Here is a 24,944-nt window from a genome sequence, read left to right as displayed (position 1 = left end):
AGTAAAACGGGGCATTTCCAACCGGAGTGATTGTAAAATTAATTGTGTTTTAAATTTGTAAAATTTTGCTACGTGTATATATACACTTTTATTATGCACTTAACTAAATTTTGGACAAAAACATACAAATTTAATTCGCTTTTCTTTTTTTGATACACCATAACTAACTTCGGATGTTTAAAAAAAACGATTACTTGCGTTCGAGTCATTGCACGTTAATTGCACGGGGGGAAGCGTTAGATTGACACATTACCCGTGTTTGTTCAAGACCACCTCTATACGTCTGTATATTTAAGTGTGCATTTACTGCAGGTAGTCATTTAGTTTTTTTTTGGCCTAAGGGACATATGTGCCGACTGCTAATGGCAAATTAAAATCAGCAGGAAAACAGAACGACCAATGAATGCCTGTGTTTAATAACAGAGGAACGCCTGCACAGGCGACCCACACCCATTGTCAGGAAAAGCTCTCTGGAGAGAACATTCAATTTCAATTGAGCAATTCAGTCAATTGCTGGGGCAACTAAAACAGCGTGTTGGATGCTTTGAGATTAAAATATCTTGTTTTGTAGCGAGACGAGACTGGCTTCGCTTTGGTATCATTTGCACAGTGCCCATTTGTAATCTCTCCCCCCGCTCTTAGTGCTTTTTTTTCATCTGCTCTTTCTTCCTCATTATGCATCTGCCTCTGCTCGGGATGTCCGCAGTTGTTAATTGTTGCTTAGGGTTTATGGGTAAAAAGAGCCAGGAATTATTTAGGCCTCATAAACAGAATAAACAGCCCTTAGACAGTGATAGCTACACTCAAACGACATCAAAGTATAAATTACCCAGCCATTAAGCTGGAAAAAAGCCTTTGAGATGATTTACGCTGCTCGCCCTCCACTGAGTGTGACCATTACAGACATGATCCCCGACTTTGACTTTAATGAAGTTTAATAAAGTTTACCCTTCTTGTGCTGCTGTTTTTTGCTTTTCATCTTGATTGCTACAAGGTATTAGGAGTAATGAGTGTCTTTTTGCCCTGGGTCCCAGACAGAGAGACAGAAATGGAAGAACATATAAAGTCAGAATGCTTGATGTCTGTTTTGAAGACTAGCACAACTTTTGCCCCCTCCATTAATTATTTGTTTGATTAATGATGCCCTAAAATATGCAGCTCAGTATTCAATGATTGAATGTTTTGCTGTTTCTTTTAGCTCACTCTTAGAAAAGGGAACTTAAAAGCAGACGATTTTATTGAAATATCTCTTTTCTTGCATCGTAGCTCAATTATTCTGGATTCGAATTCAAACGGGAGTCTTATAGTTCTATGAGAGCAAATTTTAGCTGCTGTATTTTAAGGCCCATTCACACCGAAAGAGATAACGATAACTATATCGTCTTAATAATTGTTCTTCTCAATCCGTAAAAAATAGGAAACTCCGCTCCGCAACAATATCTTTAGCTGATGAACAATAAAATCATTTAATATCAGTTTGTGCTTTGGACAGTTTAAGCATTTAAAGTGGCAGACGGAAAAAACCTTTAGCGCATGTTTAGAATTTTTTTTTTTTATTTATTAAAAAATAAAACATGTAACGTACAAAATTAGCCTGACAGTAATGCAAGGGATGTCAATGACCTCTAGTACGGTGCTTTTCAAACTTTTTCACGCTAAGGGCCCCCAAATTTAATGATCTCCTTGCGAGGGACCATCCATCCATCTATTTTCCAAACCGCTTGTCCTATGTAGGGTCATGGGGATGCTGGAGCCTATCCCAGCTTCTTGGTAACACCTGGGATGGATGGCCAGTCCATTGCAAGGTTAACACACACACACTCACACGTTCACACACTCTCTCACACCTACGGGCAATTTATGATCTCCGTTTCACCCATGCAGCATGTCTTTGGATTGTGGGGGAAACCACCCTTGCAAGGGACTCCTTTTCTAAAATATAAAAGCTACTACATATCCATGTGTAAAGACAAAGGGATGATAAAAAATTTACAAATTATGAAATATTACAAAAACAGCGATTATAATATGGTGATTCTGAAAATAATGACCTTATATATTGCCACTATACTAAAAACAAAGCATATTAATACAATATTATATTCGTATGTGACCCTTAAGTTGCATGGGTATTTTTGTAAATAAACATGGTCCATGATGATAGTTTATACTTTTCCTACTATAAATATAACAAAACTTATTTTTTGGTTGGTAATATGTTTTGATAAGAACTACATTTAACTTTAAAGATGATTTTTTTTTTTCTCAATGTTTTCAAATAGTTGTATCTTAACAAACCACATATCAATGGAAAAAATTGTTTATCCAGCCTTTTAGATAATCCTGTTATAAAGAGGACTTCAGATTGTGAATGAATATAATTGTTTTGATAAAACAAAAATCTAAATTCCATTGCTGACAGTCATGAATATGACAGATTCATGCACATGCAACCACATGCTCCAACAACATGCAAATATTTCACATTATTCAACACTTTTTTTTTTTTGGTGTATGCATATTTATATGGCATTCATGCAATGTGATAGACACGCAGTGACATGCATATGGTACACATATTGTCACAACACAAATGTGGGTATTAATCCGATTAATCTATTACTGGCTAAAATTTACGTATGCACTAAGAATGTGATTCATTTACGATAATCTAAAGTTTAATCCAGATTTCCTTATTTGCATTATAATGCTATTAAAGGAAAAACCTGAGTTAACTATTGAGTGGGTAAATTGGGTGAATTCCTGTAAATGTACTCACCCTCAGGCCATACAAGCTGTAGATGAGTTTGTTTCTTCAACAGATTTGAATATATTTAGCATTAAATCACTTCACCAGTTCCAGTTTAGCTCACCAGTGGATCCTACGCGGCGCGTCAGAAAACTGATAAAACATCACAATAGTCCACAAGTAATCCATAATAAAGTTGTCTTATCTGAATCATAAAGGAGATAAATACGCACAGATTAACCACATTGTATGAGTGTAAACACTTCTAAACAAATATGCGAGAGGATTTTGAAGTGTAGTGACAACAGGGGATGAACTTTTTTTTTTTTTTTTTTTACTAGAGGGTGCGTGTCTATATTATGAATTATAATTTAAATTATTTAAAAGTAGCGTGGCTTGATGAATTAGTTTTTTTACAAACACAGCTTCACTTCTCAAGAAATTAGCTGATAGACCGGAGTTGTGTGGATATCTTGTGGTTTATTGTGCTACTCCACCACAAAATAAATATTTTGTCATTAATCACTTACCCCATGTCATTGCAAACCTGTACAAAAAAATTGTTGAATAAAGTTATTATTTTTATTTTCTTTGCATACATAAAGTATTCTCGTAGCTTCATGAAATACGGGTTGAACCACTGATGGCAGATGCACTATTTTAATCATTTTTAATCATTTGATCATTACATAGTTTTCTAGATCTTCTTTGGCAGTCAATGCGATGCTCAAAAGCCTCCTGGTTTTCATCCAAAATATTTTAAATTGTGTTCCGAGGACGAACAAAGCTTTTACGGGTTCGGATCAACATGGGGGTAAGTGATTGATGGCAAACATGTTCATTTTGTGGTGGAGTAACCCAGCTTTTTTAAAATTTCTAAAATTTAATTATTCAGAAATACATGCAAGATATATTTTTTTTTATACTGGATGCAATATTAGTATCTGTCAAGTTATGTCGCGCTGTACCATGATGTATGTTCTGTAGTGCAGATAATGGCCACCAACCAGCTGCTACATGTATTTAGAATATGCATCCAAATATGCTGTTTTTGGATTTTGCTGTTATTGTTTTCCTGTTCTCATTGGACTAGTTGTAATAATTACAATAGGATTGTGTGGGAATAAGTTGTTAGTACTGACTATATCAGTAATAAAAATCACTTGATGGATCTTCACCTTATGTATCATCATTACTTCCTTGTACTCTGTTCAGAGAACGTCCAATCACAGTCTTATTCTTCTCCTTCTGTCTCAACTTTAGTTTTTCAGTTATACCGAAATGTATCCAACAAGCATGTGAGCTCTAGAGAGGGGCCTGCTAACCGTCCTATACTAATAAACATCTGTTATTCAAATGATGTACTCGCTCAAAGACAAGCTGGGACTGGAAAGCGGAGGGGATTGATAGAGCAGGGGTTCACACTATCTCACAAAAAAAAACCCCACTAAAAACAAATCTATGCTGTTGACATGAAAAGGGAAGCTGTAGTAGCTGTGTTTTGATAGAGTGACTTGTGGGGTCATGAGAGACCCACAGCTGATCTCCACAGCTGGAATGCTAATAAACCACCTTGCGCTGCTGCTTATATTTGCTTCGCTCTAGCACAAGGAGTTGATTTTAGAAGCGCAGGTTATATGTCAAAAATAGGTGAAACGTGATGATTGGAAAAGGGAGCCTATGCTCATTTCTGTCTGAATTTATTAGTGAATCCTTTCTTTGGGGGGGGAAAAAAACACAAGTCCCTTGTTGTGGTACAACTGGAGTATTACCCATAGTTCTTTGCTAGTAGTTACACTATGATGAACTAAGCCACTGCAATTCAGCAGAGGTTCTTCTACCGCTGCTCTAGAACAAATGGGAGGGGAACTAGGTGTGTGTTTCAGGTGCAGATGTCTCACTGGGGCCTACCACAATCCTCAGCAGGCTTCTTTTGGGTCCTAATAATAACTTGAAAGTGCCTCTTTTTGCCCCTTTTAATTAGTCTCCAGAACGCATACAGCTAATTGGTGGTTCTTAATTGGGTTTAGATTCGCTACTTGTCTGTTCAGATCCCCCTGCTCCCCACCCCAATCCCTTCTCAGTCTAGGTGAAAAGAAATCCTCACACCCCAGCCAGGGGTTTTATGTTTCTTGTCACTTAGCACTTTGATTTCTTGGTGAATTAAGAGCTATTTAATTAGCGGGGTTTCTTTTTATATCTCCATCTCAGTAGGGGAGAGATTTGGATGGTGTCAGAGTTGAAGCTTTTTAAAGGTAAACGAGGAAGTTTCAAAAGCAGTGGCTTAACACACTTTGACAGAAACTTATTGTATTCACAGCCTAGAATAAAAATGAACAGAATGGGTAAATTCATTCAGAGAAACAACGTGCATAGTTGTCAAGTAACGTAGCGACATCGTGGTCTTCTTTACATCCGGCCTTAACATGCACTTTGTATTTGGAAAAGTTTTTTGGGGGATGAATTACATTTAAAACTTTGAAAACATGCATCTAGTTTCCAGCATGATTGGATCAAGCTCAAGCTAAGCAACACTTGCATATAACATGAGTTTGAAGTAATTGAAACATTGCGGAAAACAAAAGTGTAAAAAAAAACTAATACAAAAAATTGTTTGGATACCTGTAACATATTCTTTTGTTTTCTGACTAACCTGTGTTGATAGGGATGTCCGCTTTTATTTTATTAAGTCATTTTAAAGCTTTTAAAACTCAGCCCATCAAAGTGAAACACATGATTTGCAGTGCGACCTCATCACATATTAAGTATGTATGGATAATGAAAATGCATCTAAAATCAGCTTTTAAAAGTATCCATTATGCATTAGTTTGTAGTCAGTGAATAGACCGCACAAATCGATAGCTTATTCTTTAAATCAATAGATACCTGAGATGTATGTATGATTTCAGAAGTGGTATCGATATTGAAATAAATTTTTTTTTTTTTGTATTGATAACATAGCATTGCTTGGCACTGTAGTAATTCTGCCATCTAATTTGGATGCTGTTGGATATATTTAGAGCTAATCTGGAGGAGGAACTAAACGCAGCCCTCGACAGAGTTGCAGTGCGGGACCTACAAGAGCATCAGCAGGAGGAAACGCAAGGTATCACATACCGTCCTATCCAACACACACTTCAAAGGCATCACTTAATGTAACTGAGGAGTATTAAGTACTAAGAACATTCTAAATCCTTTGTTTTGGAAGAATGCAATGATCCTTTCCAGTTCATCTAATACCAATGCCAAATAAAGGAAGTGATTCCAGGCCCTTATTGTGGGCGAATTGGTCAGTTTATGGAAAGAATTTCAATCTGGGACCCCAGTATCCACTCTAACTAAATGGTAGCAAATGTAAAAAAATATACAAACTTTAGTCAGGAGACCTTTAAGATTATCATTTTTAAAATACAATCTATGATTAAAACAGTAACTGCCTTTTTGTGGAAATAAATCTGATTATATAGGCAAAATAACATTATTCCTTAATGCAATTTAGAGTCTCATATCCTGTATGCATCTTTCTCTTACCTATCATATTTCAGTTTTCATATGTTATATTATTAGTATACTGTTCTAACATTTCTTAATATTTTGAAATATCCTTTTTTTTTTTTACATTTTTAGTTTTCATTTTCAGAATAATTAAAAAAAATGATTATGCTTTTGTCATTTTTATTAGTTTTGGATTTCTATTTAGATTTAATTTCATCTTTAACAATAGTGTAGCACTCATATTGTTACAGCCCTGCTTTTCTTTCTTCTGTGGATCATAAAAGAAGGTATTTTTAGTCATTGTTTTTTGTTGTGTTTTTTCTTCCCTCCGGTTACTAACATTCTATAAAATAGTTTATTTTGTGTTCTGCAGAAGAAATAAAAGTCTTAGATGTTTGAAACAGAATGAGACATGAGGGAGAGTAATGACAGAAATTTTATTTTTGTGCGAACTATCACTTTCAACTTATTTTTAAAGAATTAAAAAAATGAAATTAGAAAAAATATTTAACTATTTAACTATTTTCAGGGTTTTTTTTTTTTTTAAATCTAATAATTCTATTTTTTTCAGCCATTGTTTTTCAAGCAGTTGTAGCACTGTTTCTAACCTGACGTCTGAGATTATCAAGCTTTCTTTTTACCAACATTAAGATTTGTTTCATTAAATATTATCCTTCCCTTTGGCCAATGGCAAAATCGGGTCAGAGGTGACAGAGGGCAGCAGTAGTCGCTATGGAGCGTTTCCCCACACGCAGCTGCCACAGACACACACTTTCATCTTTCATCCGCTTTCTGTTCCAGTGAAATCACGAAATAAAATTATGACATGACCATTAACCCTTGAGAATTTGAGAGAGGTGGGTCCAGATGTGCTTTCGGAAATCCAATTTGCTGTATTCCCAATTGATTTCAAACTCACATGGCTCTTTGCGCGCCCTCAGAAAGGAGCTTGTACATTCCTATCCGTCAAACGCTCCATCAGAGCGATCTCTAGTGTATAGACACCCTTCTTTGGGGAAAATTGGCCAAATCTTGGTAGGGACATTTCTAAAAGTTGGCAGAAAGTTGGTAACATTCCTACCTAAATCAGTGTTGTGGGGAAGGGTGAGTTACTTTAATAATTTTTTTCCTTCTCATAAAATTAAACTTCTGTTGTCGTTTACTCAAACGCATTGTTCTAAACCTGTGTGGCATTTTGACCTCATTGGGAGTCAGTGGTTAAGCGAAATGGCTTGGACTATGTCTTCAAACGTATTTTTGAAATATACTTATACGTGAACTTTTTTTTTTTCTCCCCCAAACCAAAAAGTATGTTAGCAGAGCCCATGGCAGCAGCTTTTAGTTTAAAAATAAGAATACTTTGAAGTAATTTATAAATCATATATTCCTGTCTATGGACTAGTACAACAATACTGTATATACAATATACAAAGTATCCTAAAGGCTTATGTGATGTACTCATGGTACGGTTCTTTTCCTTTCTTTGTTCAGGGGTAAAAAGACGTTGAAATGGTATAGTGTTTGCGAACAATCCGATATCACAACATTTATATGGAAGTTTGTTATGGAAAGTTGTTTTAAACTGACAGAACAAAACTTCATTTTGGCCAGATTTTGTTCAAAATGTCGCACCCAGTTAGTTTTTCAATTTTGCTAATAAACGTATATAAGTGCAAAGACGTAAATGAATCTTACAACACCATGGGCATATTAATAATGGGTTTTTCAATCATTTTCTCTCTTTATGCCAGGCTCTCAAAATTCATATATATCAGGTATAATGGTAACATACAAAAAAAAAAAAAAAAAAAAAAAAAAAAAAAAAAAAAAATCCAGTAAATCATAGACAAGTAGGAAAGCAATGTCAAATCAGTGTTTAAGACCTGAATAATTGATTTGGGTTTTTTTATATATATATATATATATATGTAGTACACGCTATTTCTGACGTTAGCAGCACAGTATGAACAGCTAATGGTTCCTTAAAGTTTCCTGCTGGTGTGATCATGCTCAAATAAGAGCATGCGTGTGCGTGCATTCACATGTGAATAGGTGAATAGTTGTGTTATATATATATATTTTTTTTGTTTGTTTGTTTTTTGTTTTTTGCAATTGTGTGGTATGTGCATAAGGCTACAGAGAAAGACAGGTGTGCGACTCGCTAGAATTTCAGCCTCGCTTCTTACTGTCCAAAGGTCAGCTCCAGGAAAAAAAAAAAAAAACTAAATATTTCACAACATTTTCATTCGACAAATGAGCATCCACATTCAGCATGAAACTTTTATTAACCCAAGGCAGCAGAAAGTTCTGCTCTCCAAATGTGTTTATTTTCCCCTCTTTAAACAAGCATAGCAACAAAGTTCCTGCCATGAAGTCAAAAACAGAAACTCCATCATGCATTGACAGTTCCCCTTAAAATTTATTTGTATTACTCTACAATAACCTGCAAGATTGCTTCAGGTCAGAAGGTTTTGATTTGTGGTTACGAGTCCCTTTTCTTAGTCTGTCCATTAAAGGCCTCTTTATGAGCTCAATCAGTTGAATAGACCTTTAAAAAGACAAGAAATTATATGTCATTAATGATAATTGATTTGAATAGGGAAAGTGGCTGTCAGGTGACAGTATGGGTTTTTATTCCTTCAGCAGAGCTTCTGTTTCGGGAAGTGCCGGAGGACGAGGTCAGGAGGAGCAGCACCCCCATCAAGACAACTGCCAGAAGAGTGGAACAGACTTTTAAAAAGGTGCCAGTCGTTGGCTGTTCAGCCTTTATATGAATAGCTACATTTTGCGAAGAAGAATAATGTAAGGTCACGGTTCCTTACATCATGCGCAGAGCCGCAGACTATTTCCAGACATTAAATGCCTAAAGAGTCAGAGCACTTTATCAAAAAAATCAGTTTGATAACATTATTTAATACGCAAGTATCATGTACACTAATTGAAACTTTTTAACACTAGTGTCAACTAATTTAAACTAAAGACAGAAGTGATGTGTGATGTTATAAGTAATGTTTTAAATGTTCAAAACATACATTATGTCCTACAGAGAGGTGAATACTCTTGCTCGACTACGTAAAACCCACTAAATTATAGCAATGCATTCATTAAGCAACTTTTTGTTTTAGCATTTATTAATCTATGTTCACTGTTAATTGATGTTTGTTGATAATACATTAACATTATTTTAATTAGTATACATGTATATAGTTTAAAGTGATAAAAATGCATAGATTAACGTTATAGGGTTAGTTCACCCAAAAATGAAAATTCATTTGTCAATCGCTCATGTTCAAACCCGTAAGACCTTTGTTCGTACTTTAAACATAAATTAAGATATCTTGGATGAAATCTGAGAGCTCTCTGGTTCTGCGTAGTCCGCAACTGCAATATTCCCAGGTCCAAAAGACGGAGGAAAGACATCAAGGAAATAAACCATGTGACATCAGGGGTTCAGCTGTAATGGAATGGAGCTAAGAGAATAGTTTTTTGTGTGCGAAGAAAAACAAAAGTAATCCAGTAATCGTTCTCTGTATCCTTTCTGCATGTAAACAGTGCATATTCGTGCCGTCAGTAGAGCCGCTTCTGTAATTAGTAGTAAATCTCAATCACATGCTTTCAGTTGGAGCGGCGTTTAATATACAGAGCATAGTTCACTGACAGGCTGCGCAATGTCGCATATGCGTGTTAACGTTAGCGGCAGTGCTATCGCTGCATGCATTGTTTACATGAAGTGGATGACCAATCCACAAAGACGTGGACTCCACCCACTGTCTACACAGCCAATCAGATAACAGCCACACTTTGCTCACCAATCGTAATTTTTCGTTGTAACCGATTATTTACCAAGACAAGGCTTTACAATTAGTTTGTGACATAAAAAGATATTTTTGATATTTTAATTTACAAGTCTCGTTTTATTTGTCGTTTTAATTTAATAATCATTTAAAAGACATGTGAAAAAACAACACAATTTTAGTAAGAGATTTTTATTAATCTCTTTACATTTATTTTTGGATCATAATTATTTATTTTGAATAATGTTGAAATCTCTCCATATTGGTCAAAATTAAACGTATGCATCTTTACAGATTTTACAGATTATACAGACTTTACAGATTTTGTGACATCTGTAGGTATTATTGAATGCTGTTAGTAATGTAGCAATGCCACTTAAAAGGAACAAGTGCAATTAAAAAAAGTAATATTTACAATTGATTAGATATTCTTCAAGTTTTTGATTTTGTTTCAGTACATAACTATTCAAAAATAGTAGGTCAGGTAGGTCACATGCAGAGCTCCTTGGTCTAAAACTGGATAGAAGTGATGCAAAATAACAATTTATTACAATGAGTGTGCTCAGAAAAAAATAAACTAGTGTGCTAAAGTAAAACAGCCACCTGTCTTCCTGTAATATGGATATAGGCCCTCAACAGCACAGCAAACACCCTTAAGACTCATTTGAATGAAACTAAACTGCTCTGTTTGAATTTGCTGACTCTGCTGGTGTTTGTCAGTGGGCCCTTCACTCATTTAACACAAGCAAATCATTTGTCATTAGTATTTAGCCTGAGCAAATCAAGCTCACGCTCTATTCAGAAGCACTTGACTTCCCCTAAAGCAACATTTAGCTTGGTTCTTGCTGGAGGGGCTGGTGAGGACTGAGGGAACATTCTGAGCAGAGGAATGAAATGGTTTGTAGAATAATTCGGAGCAGATGATGGCATTGTGAGCGGTGCCAGCAGCTGCCATATGGTCGTGTAATGGGGGCTGTCATCGCCTTTATTACCGAATGACAAGCACCATGTTAAACTTAATAACCCACAGGGGCAGACTGCTGTTTATGTGCTCCTGCAAACGCATTATAAATGAAATAATTTTTGATGGAGTTGTGGGAGGGGGGGCGAGTCGTTGTCAGCCAGCCGTAAAGGGGCCTAATGTTGTTTGAAAGGTGGTGTGCTGCGGCAGTACGGCTGCGAGAGTGCTAAATAAAAGGCAGCGATTTGCCTGGGGGTATACACCCAGCAGGCATCCCCTCCTCTCTTTCACACCCTCCACCAGGATTTGACAAGCTGCCTAAATGGCCCTCTTTTATGTTTAGCCATGAGTAACAAATTTGGGGGGAATCACTGAGTGTCTGCTTGCCTGCCCCAGAACGGACCCTCTCCATAAAGGCCAAATGAGAGTTTAAAGTACAAACGTCTCGAAAAGATGAGGTGATAATTTGCTGTGCACGTGCCTCTGCGTACTCCCACAGATAGAGCAGTTACAAAGTCAAATGGTCTCTCTGGAGAGCGAGATCGTGCGGCTGCGAGAAAACAACCGGTCGCTACAGGAAGCCAAGGGAGCTCTGGCTGGAGAGAGGGGTGATCTGCAGGCCAGAGTTCAGCTTCTGCAGGAACGCAAGGAGACGGAAGAGGCCCAGGCCAGAGAAGAACGGAACCGACTGCTGGCCCAGATGCAAAGCTTTGAGAGACAGGCGAAGGAGGCCGTGAAAGCTGCCACCCAGGCCAGACGCAGGCTGCTCAAACTCCGCCAGGAGCTGGGAGTCCTTCGAGCAGAGAGAGATTTCCATCGGTCCGCGGCTAAACGCAGGGCAAAAGCCGCCACTCTGGCGAACAACAAGATCAGGTCCAAAGCACCCTGGGTCGACGCCTCCAGCGCAACGCGCATGCGCTCGACGCTGAACAGGATGGACAGTCCCGCCAAGGACGACTGGGAGGACATGAGCGCAGACAGGTACTTCCCCCACCTTTCACTATCCCTGTCTCTTTCTCGCTTTCCATCTCTCACACTCTCATTATTTTTCTGACTGTAGGGACAGCACGCATATGCAAAAATACAAGCAAACGGGTGATTGAATCCCAGCTTCTGTCTAGTTGGTATTCAAAAGAGAAAAAAAGAGCAAGAGGGGGGCAGAAAGAGGGAAAAAAAATCAGATCCTTTGAATTATCCTGGGATGTCTTGCTAGGAGCTTATTGACTGAAATTTGCATGTAGAATTAGCCACCTCTGAGCAGCCGAGTTGAACCGGCGCCAGGAAGCACCTGAACCCGCCCGCAGCACCTCACTTTCTGCCCAATGCCATTTTCCCAACGTCACGAGCCCCGAAATTGACAGTTTGGCAGGTTAATTTAATTTGTGATTCCTTTGCATATTCATCACTGACAGAGGAGGAGTCCTAGGCAAACCCTGGCCAATCAATTGAGTTTTCCTCCTGTGACACTCTTATTCAGATGTGGTCCCAGCGTCTCCTTTCTCTCCTCCTCTTCCTATATTCTCTCTAATTTAACAGGATACATTTTGAATGACTCTGTTCGGCTCTCTAGCAGATGTCTACAAGCTGTTTAACATCCTCAGAAATTTTCTGTAATTATTTCATGAAAGTTTTATGTCACCTCCTGCATCAGAGTTTACGGCATGATGGATGGTGTGATGATTTCCAATGATACCAGTTCAGATTTATTTCACCCAAATGCACCACTACTAACAGAACGGCATGCTGGAAGCCTTCCAAATCTGTCTCCAAGAGGCTCTTGTATGAGATGCCGCTGCGTTTAGCGTGTCCCAACTGTGCCTCAGCAGTTTGAGTTACACACCACACATGGGTGTTTAAGTTTCTGGGTTGTCTGCTTTTCTGCTAATTAACCACTCTCATGCGATTGCTATAGATTGGCACATAGTAGTCCCCAATATATCTCTTTATCTCGGTAAATAAGTCAACTTTATCTCCGCAGTGACAGTGAAGAGTTCTCTGACAGCCTGGAAAGTCGATATTCTGCTCAAGCTCGTCGAGTTTCAAGGAAAACTAAGGTTTGTTACACAAAATGTTTATATTACTATTTTGAGGACCTTGCAATGTTCTCTTCTTTTCTATTTACAATTTTTAAATATAAAAAAATGTAAACAATAACTGTCATTTGCCTTGTTTTTAACAAGATAGTCAACGGATTCGTAAGGAAGACGTTTTAAAGGTGATTTCCGACCATCTAACCAAAAGGCTTTCTTTTAATGTCTACTGTAATAACAGTAAATAATGCATAATTACAAGCCGCTAAACCAAACTCCAGCCCTAATGCTAGTGCATTATGAAGAAAGTACAAGTTAATTAATATTCTTGGCTTCTTATTTGTATAATTAGACTGTAACAAGGACACCTTGAAGTACGGCATAACTGAAATTTCCTCAAAATGTTCTCAGTCTGCCTCTGGTCATACAAACAGACTACATCCTGCAAACTAGGCTGTATCTGAAATTGCATATACTATGTAGTAGGCATTATTCGGGGGCAACCTAATGTTTCCGGCAAGATTGTTAAGTGTGCATCCAGTGGTCACTTTACTATCCCACGAGGCCATGGAAGAGGATTTGTAAATGGCAGTAAATCAATGCAACTGATGCTGGTAAGTTACATGACGGTGACAACATGACAAATGGATTCTATTCGTACGACTCAAATCCTAACTACATAGAACAGTTTAGAAAAATTACTCTATGCAATTTTTAGATGCTGACAGTTTCCCGATCTTGCGGGATTTAATCCGATTGGCTTCTTAAGGCGCACATAGGTATTCTTTTGTTTGTTTGTTTGCTTACAAGCTCCTGTGTTAATACAGGGTCTGTGAGAAAAACAGAAATGGAAGTAGAAAGAATTTTTTTTTACAAATGAGCATGATAGACGAAGCGAACAGAACAATTTTTAAATCGCGTACGTATACAAATACACGTACTTCATATTGAACATATGTCATTTATGTTCTTTTTGTGTGTGGTAGGTGCCATATTAAATATGGTCTGATAAAAGCGCCCCACCTTATCTAGCGCGCAGTTTGTCCTCGGCTTTAAACGCTCAAGCTTTTTACAGTCGGCGTGAATTCCGATTAATGCCTGGCTAATGTTTTTTTATTGTTCATCAGCTGGAAAGAAAAAAAAAAACCCATTCTGAAAGTGATTCAAACAGAAAGCTTTAGTAAGAAGTTTTTGTATATGACATCTACTCAAAGATCGGGCCTGAGCTCGTGTAATTGGTTGAGGCAATGTTGCTGTATCCTCAGAGCCTAAGTTGTAACACTTTTGAACAGAATCAATCTACAAATAGCTTATTTATAGTTAAAAAAATTACGCTCTTCACCTTGAAATTGCCTCTTTTCATTTGCGGAGCGAAGAGTTCAAAAAAACATTTTCTTCTTGACTTTAAGCAGCTGTGTCGATTGGGAGATGTGTATCAGAGGTGTCTGTTCCTGTAAAGTGCGATCTCTTCTCGACAGACTCTCAGGGCTCCACTGGCTCTCCCCCATCCCCTCAGGGAACATGGAAGCTCCATATCTTCTCCTCTTTTCGCTTCCTCTCAGCTCTACAGCTGTCAGCCCTCTCTTAGATCCTGCCTGAATGCCTCTGTGTACTCGTCAACCGTGCTGGCTCACATCGGCGTGACAGTGGAGCAGAGCACTGCGCCGCCCGTGTCACACTAAAGAGCTTCTGAATAAATCCGTGATCAAACCCACCGAGAGGGAGAGAGAGACTGATCAAAACCTTTTTAAATAGTGTTCGATACAAACGAGGGGAAAAGCCAAAGCCTCTTTGATGTGACTACAAACGCTTCCTCTGTGTCACTCTGCCGTGAGCCGCCACGTTACGTTATGTTAAACTGTTGCCCCAGCTTTTCGTGTCATGTGTTGTGTGTTTCCACCTCTCGCCTGTTCGCAGGGCTGCAGGTACATGCCGATCTGCCCCACGGACAGGCCTGGAGAGGAATCTCAAACCAGGAACATCCAGTTCCAAGGTAACCTGCTTGACGCAACTGTGCTCAGGCGCTTGCGTAATGAGTGATTGTTTGCTCTTGATTGCTGTGAGTGCTGTAAATATACTCTAGTTATTTGTAAGAGAGTCAAATATTTTATCGTCAAGGAATTACGTACAGTGATGCAGTAAAGCCCATTCACTTTGCTAGGTGGTACGTTTTAGTTGCAAACCTTTAAACCTCTTCTTGAATGCCTGTTATTAATGATACTTGATAGATAGATAGATAGATAGATAGACAGATAGATAGATAGACAGATAGATAGATAGATAGATAGATAGAGGTACTTTAAATCCAATAATTTTCAGTGAATAAGAGACGAATTTCTAAAACATTCAGCATTTAGCCTTGCGATTACAGTAATATATTTTAAGATGTATTGAAATAGAAAACATTTAAAAATATCACCGTTTTTACTGTCGTTTTTATTTAATAAATGCAGCTTTGGTAAACACAGGAGGCACTGGAAAACTTAGCCTCCCCAAACATTTGAATGGTAGCGCTTACGCTAACTGAAAGCACAAAGCAAGGAAAATTTAATTTGAAATATTTTTTTAAGGAACACAAGCATGCCGTGATTTCTGTTTTGTAGTATGTGGGGCTTGGGGAAACCGCACAATTACAAAACGCCGTCCTCTATATTATATTGTTTATTGTTTTGTTATTGAACACATAATTTTAAGTAAACGTTCTGCTGAAGCAAAATTTTTCCTTCGTTTTTTTGGTGAAAATGAAGACTCAGGGGTTTAACCAGAACACTATTCTGCATGGGAAGAATGTAAGAAATTAAAATAACGTTTACTAAATCATAGACATACATTATTTTGTACAATAATATTAGTCACAGCGCTCGCAATAACAATTGTCGAATTAAAGCGGTGGCTGTAATACTGTAGATATAGTAATGTTATTCTGCTAGCTGGTTTTGTACTGTAAGGCATATTTAAAGTGTAGTCATCCGCTGTCAGCTTGCAAGAGACTGACTGTAGCATCGTGTCCTCTTCACCACCCTCAGGTGCCTCCCTGCAAAAGATCAGGAAGAAAAGAATCTCAAAGTCCCATGCTGTTTTGCAGCAGCGTCTTCTGTCCCTCCAGCAGCAAGTGGCAGCTCTACAGGCAGACAGACAAGCAGCAGAGCGGCTTGCAGCAGAGCAGAGCCACAGACGAGCACAAACTCAGGCGCAGTTAGACTCCCTTCTCCAGCAACTCAGCGCCAGCAAGCAGCTTTCAAAGGTATCGCATCTCCACTGGCACTTTATTTACTCCTTAAGGAATGACTTTTTTTATTATTCTATTTATTTATTTATTTATATTTGAAAGATTCTTACGTAATTACTGTACTCAGAACTATGAAATTCAATTTTTAGGGGAAGAAATATCTAAGCTAAACGGTATTGTTGTCAAACCATTTGTAATCATGATTTGTTTTTGCATAATATATGTATATAGTATGTATATTTATTATTTATATATAAATAAATATACAGTATATATTAAAAAAATATTTCTGTGTATTTCATGTATATATTTACATTAATATAATCAATATTATATATAAATATTTAAAATGTACAAACATACTTTTTCTTAAATGTATATATGCGTGTGTGTGTGTGTGTGTGTGTGTGTGCGTGTATGTAGACATAATAAAGATACCCAGTACACACATATATATTATGTAAACAAAACCTTTCTTTGCGATTAAAGGTTTAACGTTGTAAATGAGCCATTTAGTCAAACGATTAAAGTAAGTGATTTATTAATTTATTAGTTTATTTTAAATGTTATACTAAATACGTATGATACGCGCAACACGGCATACTTGCAGTTCTATTGGGATAGAAATAATACAGACTGCAGGAATGACAACCAGAAAAGCCTCTCAGAGAAGAAGAAGAAAGGGTTAATAAATGAAAACGTGTTAATATTTAACAGCGCTGATTTTGTTGCATTAAACAAGGCCAATCTTGTTCTAATTCAGCTATTTGAATAAGGACTTAGCCACATTGTTTACAATACCTGCATTATTTATAGCTGTTTATTTAAATGCTATTAATCATTTATTTACCCGTTTGTTTATCGATTTTTGTCTCTTACTTTCTTCGTTTCCTGCAAAGAATATTTTTGTGAACTGTAGCGTTTTTTTCTAGTGACGTCTTCATGATGCTCGTACTTATGTCAATTGTGTTTTCAAATGTTCGCTCACAGTGTCGCGTGCTGGCTCCGGTTAGACCGCGCTGTTGGAAATGCCAAGCCCATCTGAGATTTGATTAAGACTCTTGAGTGGAACAGGAGGTCAAGATGAACGCCCTAGTATCCAGCCCATCTCTCTTTCCATCGCATCCTTCTGCAATGACACTTTGCCAGTCTTTGTGTGTGTGTGTTTGCACATGCGCATATATGACTGTTTGTTTGTTTGACTCCAAATCTTGCATTATTAATGGAGTGGTGAAAGGGCAGCAGGTCGAGTGCCCCTGCACGCTGCCCCCTGCTGCCCTGTAGTGTGATCACCCCCTTTAATTGGCTAGAGGTGGAGTGCCCAGATTTGATCCTCTTGTCTGATGAGGTGATGAAAATCACAGCAGCGTGTGGAACATATGTGTGTAGTTTATGTTCAGCTGAGAATTCGGTGTCTTTTTTTTTCTTCCTTGGCTTGTGTAACGGCGGTTCTCTGTAAGAGAGAATCAGGGGAATCAGCGGACGGACACGTTTCGTGATGAATTGCATTATTTTGACATTCACATATAATATCAACAAAAGCGGTTTTTACAAAAGTCATTAACAGCTCTATCGAAAATAATCCAGATGTGATTTTTTTAATTTTAGCCTATAAATACCACATAATCTGCAGGAAGTCCGTTTTTTCTCAACAAAAAAAAAAATCCATCTGTTCTTAAGAACATATTTGAGAACTTTAGTGCAAACGCACAGTACGTATTAGGCAGCGAGGCAGATGTTAATATGCTATGAGTTGATGTAAGGCTCCACCAATGCTAACTGCTAAAAGACAGCGGCCCACCATCACGCCATCAGCTGGAGTAGTGTGGGTTTTACAGCTTGCGTGTCAAATCCAGCTCTGCACCTTTGAATGTAAATACGCTCGTGTATATTCATGAGCTCACCTAGCCGTATGCCGTGCCTTTTATTCTAGATGGAATTATTAGAATGGCGTCTGATTCCGCAGCCGAGTAAAACGCTCCTCCGCCAGCTGATGTAGGAATACAGGGAGGAAATAAAAACTTTTACCTAAATAAATCGAAAGCAGTTTTGACATGTTAAAAATGAACCACGGACGTGAGGTTTCAGTAGTGGAGCAAAAGCTATTTTAGTCGCTGTGTGTGGCTGGCTCTCAGGCAAAAGCTGATTCCTTTCCTGTACATTGTTATCAGACAATTACATAAAGCAACAGTCTTTAAAGTGCGTTTGTCAGTACTAATTTCTGGCTAAAAGAGTGCTTTTATTGCGAATATCATTCCAACAACGTGATTGCCGAATTATATTTTATATAACTGTCGAGGTTTCAATAATTTGCATTTCTGACTAAATTAGGCCCTTATTCTGTAGTTGCATTGTAACACTTTCATCGTGAGCCAAGTCCCGCACTAAAAAATAAGCACATTACTTTTATTCATTTGCAAATTCTGGTGTGTTCTTCTCCTTCCCCTCTGCGTAAGAGTCTGTGTTTCTTCTGTATTAGTGTTCGTGTCGGGTGTCACACTACTCTCAGCTCGCATTGATCCCTGTGCCCTTTGTGGTCTGGTATCGATCCTTTATTTTGCTCATTTTAATGTCTCTCTCTCTCTTTCCGTCTCTCACCCTCCCTCTCATTATATTGTCTAGGCAGAAAAGACAAAGCTCCTGTGATAAATGGCCAAGTTCAATTAAAGCTCGAAGCGGAGTAGTCGTGCTGTGGCAGAGCTGAAGTGTCACAGAGCTCTTGTAGCGATCACACGCATGTCATATGCAGTATTAGCAGAGAACGGATCTCTTATTACAGACTCTGTGATGTATATTAGATGAGTCGAATGGCTTCTCACTTCCCTACATGTGTTAGAACCGCGGCTGATGGTTGTTTTAGCGGCACCTGATATAATGCATCTGCTGTGGAGTGTGTGTGTGTGTGTGTGTTCCTTGTTCTCTCTAAGTGGAACACATGCTCAACAGTGAAGTGACACTTTCATCAGTCAATCACAGCGCACGTCCCTGAGGAGTTTCCAGCTGATGTCTCCTTTTTTGCTCTCTCCTTTCTTAAATAAAGTATTAACGCATTTAGTTTTATTAAGTGCTCCAACCACAAGCTGGTGCTGCGACACAATAAATGTAGGTGACAAAAAAAGTGCTGCAGCTGTCACGAATCTGAAGTCGTGTTGTTAGGGATGACAGAGGAAGTGCACTTGATGTACTTTGACAGGTTGGACACGTTCACCTATCTACCCCCGCTCAGGTCAGCTTTCTTGTGAAGACTGCTGTCACACCTTTGAGCCGTTCAGATTAATCACGGCGGTGGGATTAATCATAGTGTGGCAGAACCTCTCCTATCACCACGGCGGAGGGACTTGACAGCCTGTTTGACAGGCCGGGCCTGTAATATGCGTAATTTGCAGGTGTAGTCCGTGTTCCTCTTTTAGGAAGGGTCGGGATTACCTCAGGATTAGACTTCTCTTCTGACAGCGAGGCTTTCAGAGGCTGTTAACGCTAAGCCAAACTAACCTCCCCACATCTCGTCCGAGTTGGGTGAGAGAGACGAGTGTGACTGGATTCTAACAAGCTTGACAGTTTAATTTACTGCTCCAGGTGACTGACTGGTCATGGCAGTTCGTAAATCACTGATCTGTAGAAGCCGTCTACTCAAGCATTCTCACACAAAAAAATTCTAACAAAGGATTCTTGGGGTCCGCCAACAATTTGAGAGAAAGAAGCGTTTTTTGTAGGACTGTTAACTTCTTAAAGAAATTCATTCAATGTGCGGCGCAATTGTTTTTAACACATTTGTTTTTACCATATAGATACAGATGCTAATTATTTGTGTGTAGCACAATTATTTCTGTGAATTTTTTGTATTTATTCTAAATGTTTATACATCCTTATGTTAACATTTGCTTTTTACTTATTCATTTTGACATTAGTGAATTTATAAAGAATCGATTATAAATATACCGTGTATATACATTTAGTTTTTTTCATTTATGCCTTTTATAATTCTTTTCATTCGCATCGTCATATCTTCGGGGGCCTTAGCATCAAACCATTTGAAAACCTGTGCTTTATCACACAGCGTATAGGGGACCAGAGGACGTGTCAGTATGTAGACAAAAAGCCACATGATCCCCCGGTTTCAGGGTCATTTATTAAACTCTCCGTTTACTGGAAACACCATCACTGCCTCTCAGTGTGTTGCCTCTCAGTGTGTCTTTCATTAGCACAAACCTACAAAAAAAAAAAAAAAAAAAAAAAGACAGAGAGAGAAAGAGAATGCTCTATTAAAAGGTCAGAAACCAGATATCAGCAGTTGCATGTTTGAGATGTTCCACAAGAAACTGTGTATGTGTGTGTAGACATTTTCCTCTTATTGGCCCCATATTGTATGCTGGGTGCAGTAAGAAATCATTATGTTTGGACAGAGGGTGAAGCATCTCATCTGAGTGTTGTTATAAACTCTGTGGTTTTATTCCCCAAACAGGGCTTTGTGTTATTCACTTAGTTCTATGCAGTAACTGTGTGTATGTTAGAGAGCGAGTGAGCAATTAGTCCTAGTGCTCAGCTTTCAGCTCTACGCAGTGCTGATAAACTCCCAGAGTGCACTGGGACGAGCCGACAATGGCTCTATTAAGGCTGACAATCAACAGAAAAACGGAGGAATGATCTGCCTCCTTATTAGCATAAAGCTTTAATCGGATTTAGGGCTTTAATCGCAAACCGCTACGTAGTCCCGAGCCTAAAAAAATGCTCCTTAATCATAAAATTCACCAGAAAATGTTTAATCAGACTTTTGCCTATTTGTCATGCAGCTTGCTTAATTGATACTTATCTGCTCCTTTGTTCCGCAGCTGTTGTAAGAGCTTGCACACGTGGATTTGTTTATTGCTTGTTTGTGTGTCGGTGAGCAGAAGCAGGCGTGCGAGCTGGCTGGTCTGGAGCAGCAGAAGGCATCTCTGCAGACGGAGTTAGAGCAGTGGAGACGAATACGGCAGCAAACGTCAATGAACCCCCCCGCCGTGGACCCCGAGCGCCTGCAGGCCCAAGTCAAACAGCTCGCTCACCGACTGAAGGTCTTTTACAATTACTTTCATTACAGTAGGTTCAACTTGCTCGTATTTGATTGATGGATTCAAACAGGAACCTGCGCGGGAAGAACGACAGCGGCACACAAGTACGAGATGTAACCGATTTATGAAATGCGCAACTCGTTTGTATTTATTATTTGCATTTTTGAATTTGCTTATTTAGCAGCGATTTATGAGGAACATAAGAGGCAATTCGTCACAGGCCACGTTTGCATGCGATGTAAGGTTTATTAGAAAGCGAAATCAGAAAACAAGGTGTGTGTGTGTATATATATATATATATATATATATGTAATGTAAAAATTTAATATAACACAATATAAAATAAATAAGGAATAAATAACAACGGGCCGTTGAATTATTGACAAATAATGCACACCTTAAGGTAATAATGCGGCCGCGACATGCAGCAGAGTGGCTGTTGCACCTCGGGTCGGTATTGTTTTTCAATAATTCAACTGTCTTAAAATATTTAAGAATGTTAAATAATTTTTGTGTTTGTTTATGTATACTCTGCAATAGATTCACAAGCATTTTTAGACTACAGTAAGACGAGAAAATGAGCCCACTGTTTATATAATTATATTAAATACATTGTTAAAAATAAAATCTTTCACTTTAGCTTTGTAAAATACAAGTACGTATTTGCTAAAGCAATCTTCGGTTAAATGTTATCATAGGTTGAACTCTTTTTGTTAAATAGAATTATTATAGATACACGTGTAGATAGATTGATTCATACTATGTATTTATTGATAAGTGAAGACGTGAATTTGATGCATACAAAAAAAGCTGAAACTTGAAACAAAGTTCAAACATGCATCGAAATATTTGCTTTGACTTTCTCCATTTGAAGTGTGTTTTTTTTTTCTTCTTTTGTTTTTTTTTCCCCTATAAACAAGTTTTTAGTCTATAATATCAGCCAATTGAAATATGGGGTCTGGCACTGCTCTTTATATTTTTGTGTTGGTCTCAATGGTAGTGTCATGTTCGAGAGACAGGAGAGTGTGTGTGGGTGTGTGTTATATGCAGTCAGGATGTGTGCTACATAAACGAGTCCTCCATTCCTTTCAACTAAAGACAAGGTGCACATACAAATATCCATCATTCACATGATCACAGGCATCCCACCAACTCAAGCTGTCGTCAGAGTTTTCAGTGTGCCTCTTACCTTGACACACATTCACAGAGGTTGAACAAATCTGCCACTAAATAGATCAAAACCCGGCATAATAAATAATGCTATAAATTATAAATATATAAATATGCAGTGCTACAATACATTACATAAAATATTGTGACAAATGAGGATGTCTGAGAGGATGAATAGGAGAAATGACAAAAGAATCGATCTCAGAATGCAATTGCGTTGTATTTCTGTTATTTTCTATCGTTAAACATGTTTATACCAATTTTTTAAAATTTGGATTAATGGCTCTAAACAACTGACTTGGAGTATAACCACATTTTTAATCAGAAGGTCAGCATATCTAACATTTTTTATTATAAAATGGTGTACAGTCCTGAGCTTCTACAGGAAGGCCTCGCTGTGATTTAACAAAATGTTATTTCCTGTTTATTATTTCCTCTATGGTTCTCTTGTCATGATGATAAAGAGATTTTCAGCAATTTTGCTGGCTTTTGATTTTGCTATTTTTTTTTCCCCCCTTCAAATATTCACGATTTCATTCATGTATTCCTGTTTAAGAAATAATATTAATTAGAATGCAATATCCTTACATAAACTGAACCTTGCAAAAACACGCACATAATTGTACATACTTTTTTTAATTGCCTCATAGATCTGAATAAAAAATGAACATCACACCATTGACCATATGCCCATGCACAGGACATATGTAGATGCGTATATTTCTGTGAAACAGATGTGAAGCAGCATCCTCGTTAAGCATCCCGATGGCTCAATATTCATAAATGAGTCCTGCGCGATGGGATATCAGATGATAGGATAAATGTGCGACTCTTTCTCTCTACAGAATGCCAGCAGTGAGATGAGCAAACACACTGCTGCTAACAAGAGCCTGAGGGCTCAGTTAGATGAAAGAGATCAGACACTGAAGGAACTGCACGAGAGGTAAATGCTCTCTATCCCCTCTCTTGACTGCCTCTCTTTCCTTCTTAGTCTTGAGGTATTCACACTTCCTCACCCTCTATTTCTCTTTATCGTACTCCGGGTCACATTCGCAGTGTCTGATTCCACCATGTGGCAGACTTCAACACAATTCGTAGGTTTTCAAAAGCATGAAGCTGGCTGCGTGGAGAGATACATACGAGCAGACAGAAAGAGACAGTGACAGGAGCTGTAATTTCCTTCCCATGTAGTTATGCACTATCGTCATAAGATGTCTTGCCCTGGGCACCGAGTCTGACAGTCTGTTGTGTTAACTGCTTGCCTTCTCCCTGTCCTTTTTACTTCCTTCCTTCCTTTCTTTCTTTCCTCGTCACTCATTTCGAGCCACCTCAGTGGGATAAAAAAAAGGCTGTTAATAATAAATAAAACATTTAGAGAGGGTTTGCTTGAAACAATGGCAAAAAAATCTGCCATTAAGGCAAAAAAAAATTTTTATTTTTTTTTTGCAATGTTTCCTATGCTGAAAAAATGTATCTCGTTTGACTTCCCAACTGGAAAACAAAGATATGAATTTTTTTCCAAGTTGCGCTTGCTCAGAAGCGCGTGAATGTCGCGCGGAGTGTCCGCGGACGAGCAAAACTCTGGGGTTTCACGGCAGTCTGTGACAACGTGTGAAATCACAGATGAGGAGTCCCTGCGAGCAGAAGCCGCCTTACGCCACGCAGCTTGTTTAAATGAAATACATGTCTAGACGCTGTAAAAAATACATCTGCTGCACTGTCTTCAAAAAAAGTGAATTTCAAAGCATGCTGCCATGTCCTGAGTCAATATCCGGCGCAGAGGTCTCTGCCTTATTCATAAAGGCCTGCCTTTCATGTGCCGCCTGTTGTCTTTCCATATCATAAATGTATTCATCTCCTTTGTTTTCTGCTGCAAACTGCGCATCCATGATCTATGAAAGCACTTACAACTGTATTAGCATCCAAAATGCATTCTGAATTAGCAATCTAGCACCTCAACACCAAAGAGACAAAGCGGAGAGCGCGAAGGAAAGCGTTCAAACGATTTAGCGAGCCAGGCATCTGTAGAGGAGCTGTTTTGAGGCTCACACCAGTCATCAGTATCACCATCCTGCTATTCTTTTTGGGCGAGCTTCCTCCTAAAATAAATGTTATAGATCTAATTGCCATTTGCTCTCTTGAGCTTTGGGAAAGATGGAGTAAAGTGGGGGAGGATGAGTGAAGCGTGGCTGTAAGTCAACAGGAGAAACGCTTCGTCCACTCTACAGCGGGGTCAATATGGGTTTTCTCATTAATGGCTGTTGGGTAACCTGACTCCATTTCCCCAGGCCACCCGGTCTTATTTAATTTAATGTCACTCCAATAAGAAGCTCTCACATTTATTCAGTGCATTTGCTTCAGGCACTCTCTCTCTCTGGAATTTGAGGATATTTATTTAAAAAGGACCTTTACTCATCATTACGGCAGCTCTGGTCAAGGAGGCAGTCCATAAAACAGCCCTCAAATGT

The 24,944-nt window shown here is 38.4% G+C and overlaps 1 protein-coding gene across 5 annotated transcripts in view; it reads left to right on the top strand.

The window, feature by feature from the left end:
- Positions 1-24,944, top strand: part of cntln (centlein, centrosomal protein) — an 81,426-nt gene that overhangs the window by 44,351 nt on the left and 12,131 nt on the right. For 4 of the 5 annotated variants that reach the window (XM_043237482.1, XM_043237474.1, XM_043237495.1 and 1 more), the window contains 8 exons: positions 5,770-5,855; positions 8,888-8,985; positions 11,499-11,980; positions 12,978-13,053; positions 14,947-15,022; positions 16,056-16,273; positions 21,148-21,309; positions 23,322-23,419. In XM_043237482.1, the coding sequence (XP_043093417.1) occupies positions 5,770-5,855; positions 8,888-8,985; positions 11,499-11,980; positions 12,978-13,053; positions 14,947-15,022; positions 16,056-16,273; positions 21,148-21,309; positions 23,322-23,419 (1,296 nt within the window). The remainder of the gene's footprint in view (positions 1-5,769; positions 5,856-8,887; positions 8,986-11,498; positions 11,981-12,977; positions 13,054-14,946; positions 15,023-16,055; positions 16,274-21,147; positions 21,310-23,321; positions 23,420-24,944) is intronic. The other variant, XM_043237487.1, reaches the window with a different exon arrangement.

The sequence above is a fragment of the Puntigrus tetrazona genome, chromosome 1 (assembly GCF_018831695.1).
Source record: "Puntigrus tetrazona isolate hp1 chromosome 1, ASM1883169v1, whole genome shotgun sequence".
NCBI lineage: Eukaryota > Metazoa > Chordata > Actinopteri > Cypriniformes > Cyprinidae > Puntigrus > Puntigrus tetrazona.
Note: the sequence above shows the minus strand (reverse complement) of the source record. Positions and strands in the feature narration are given on the sequence as shown.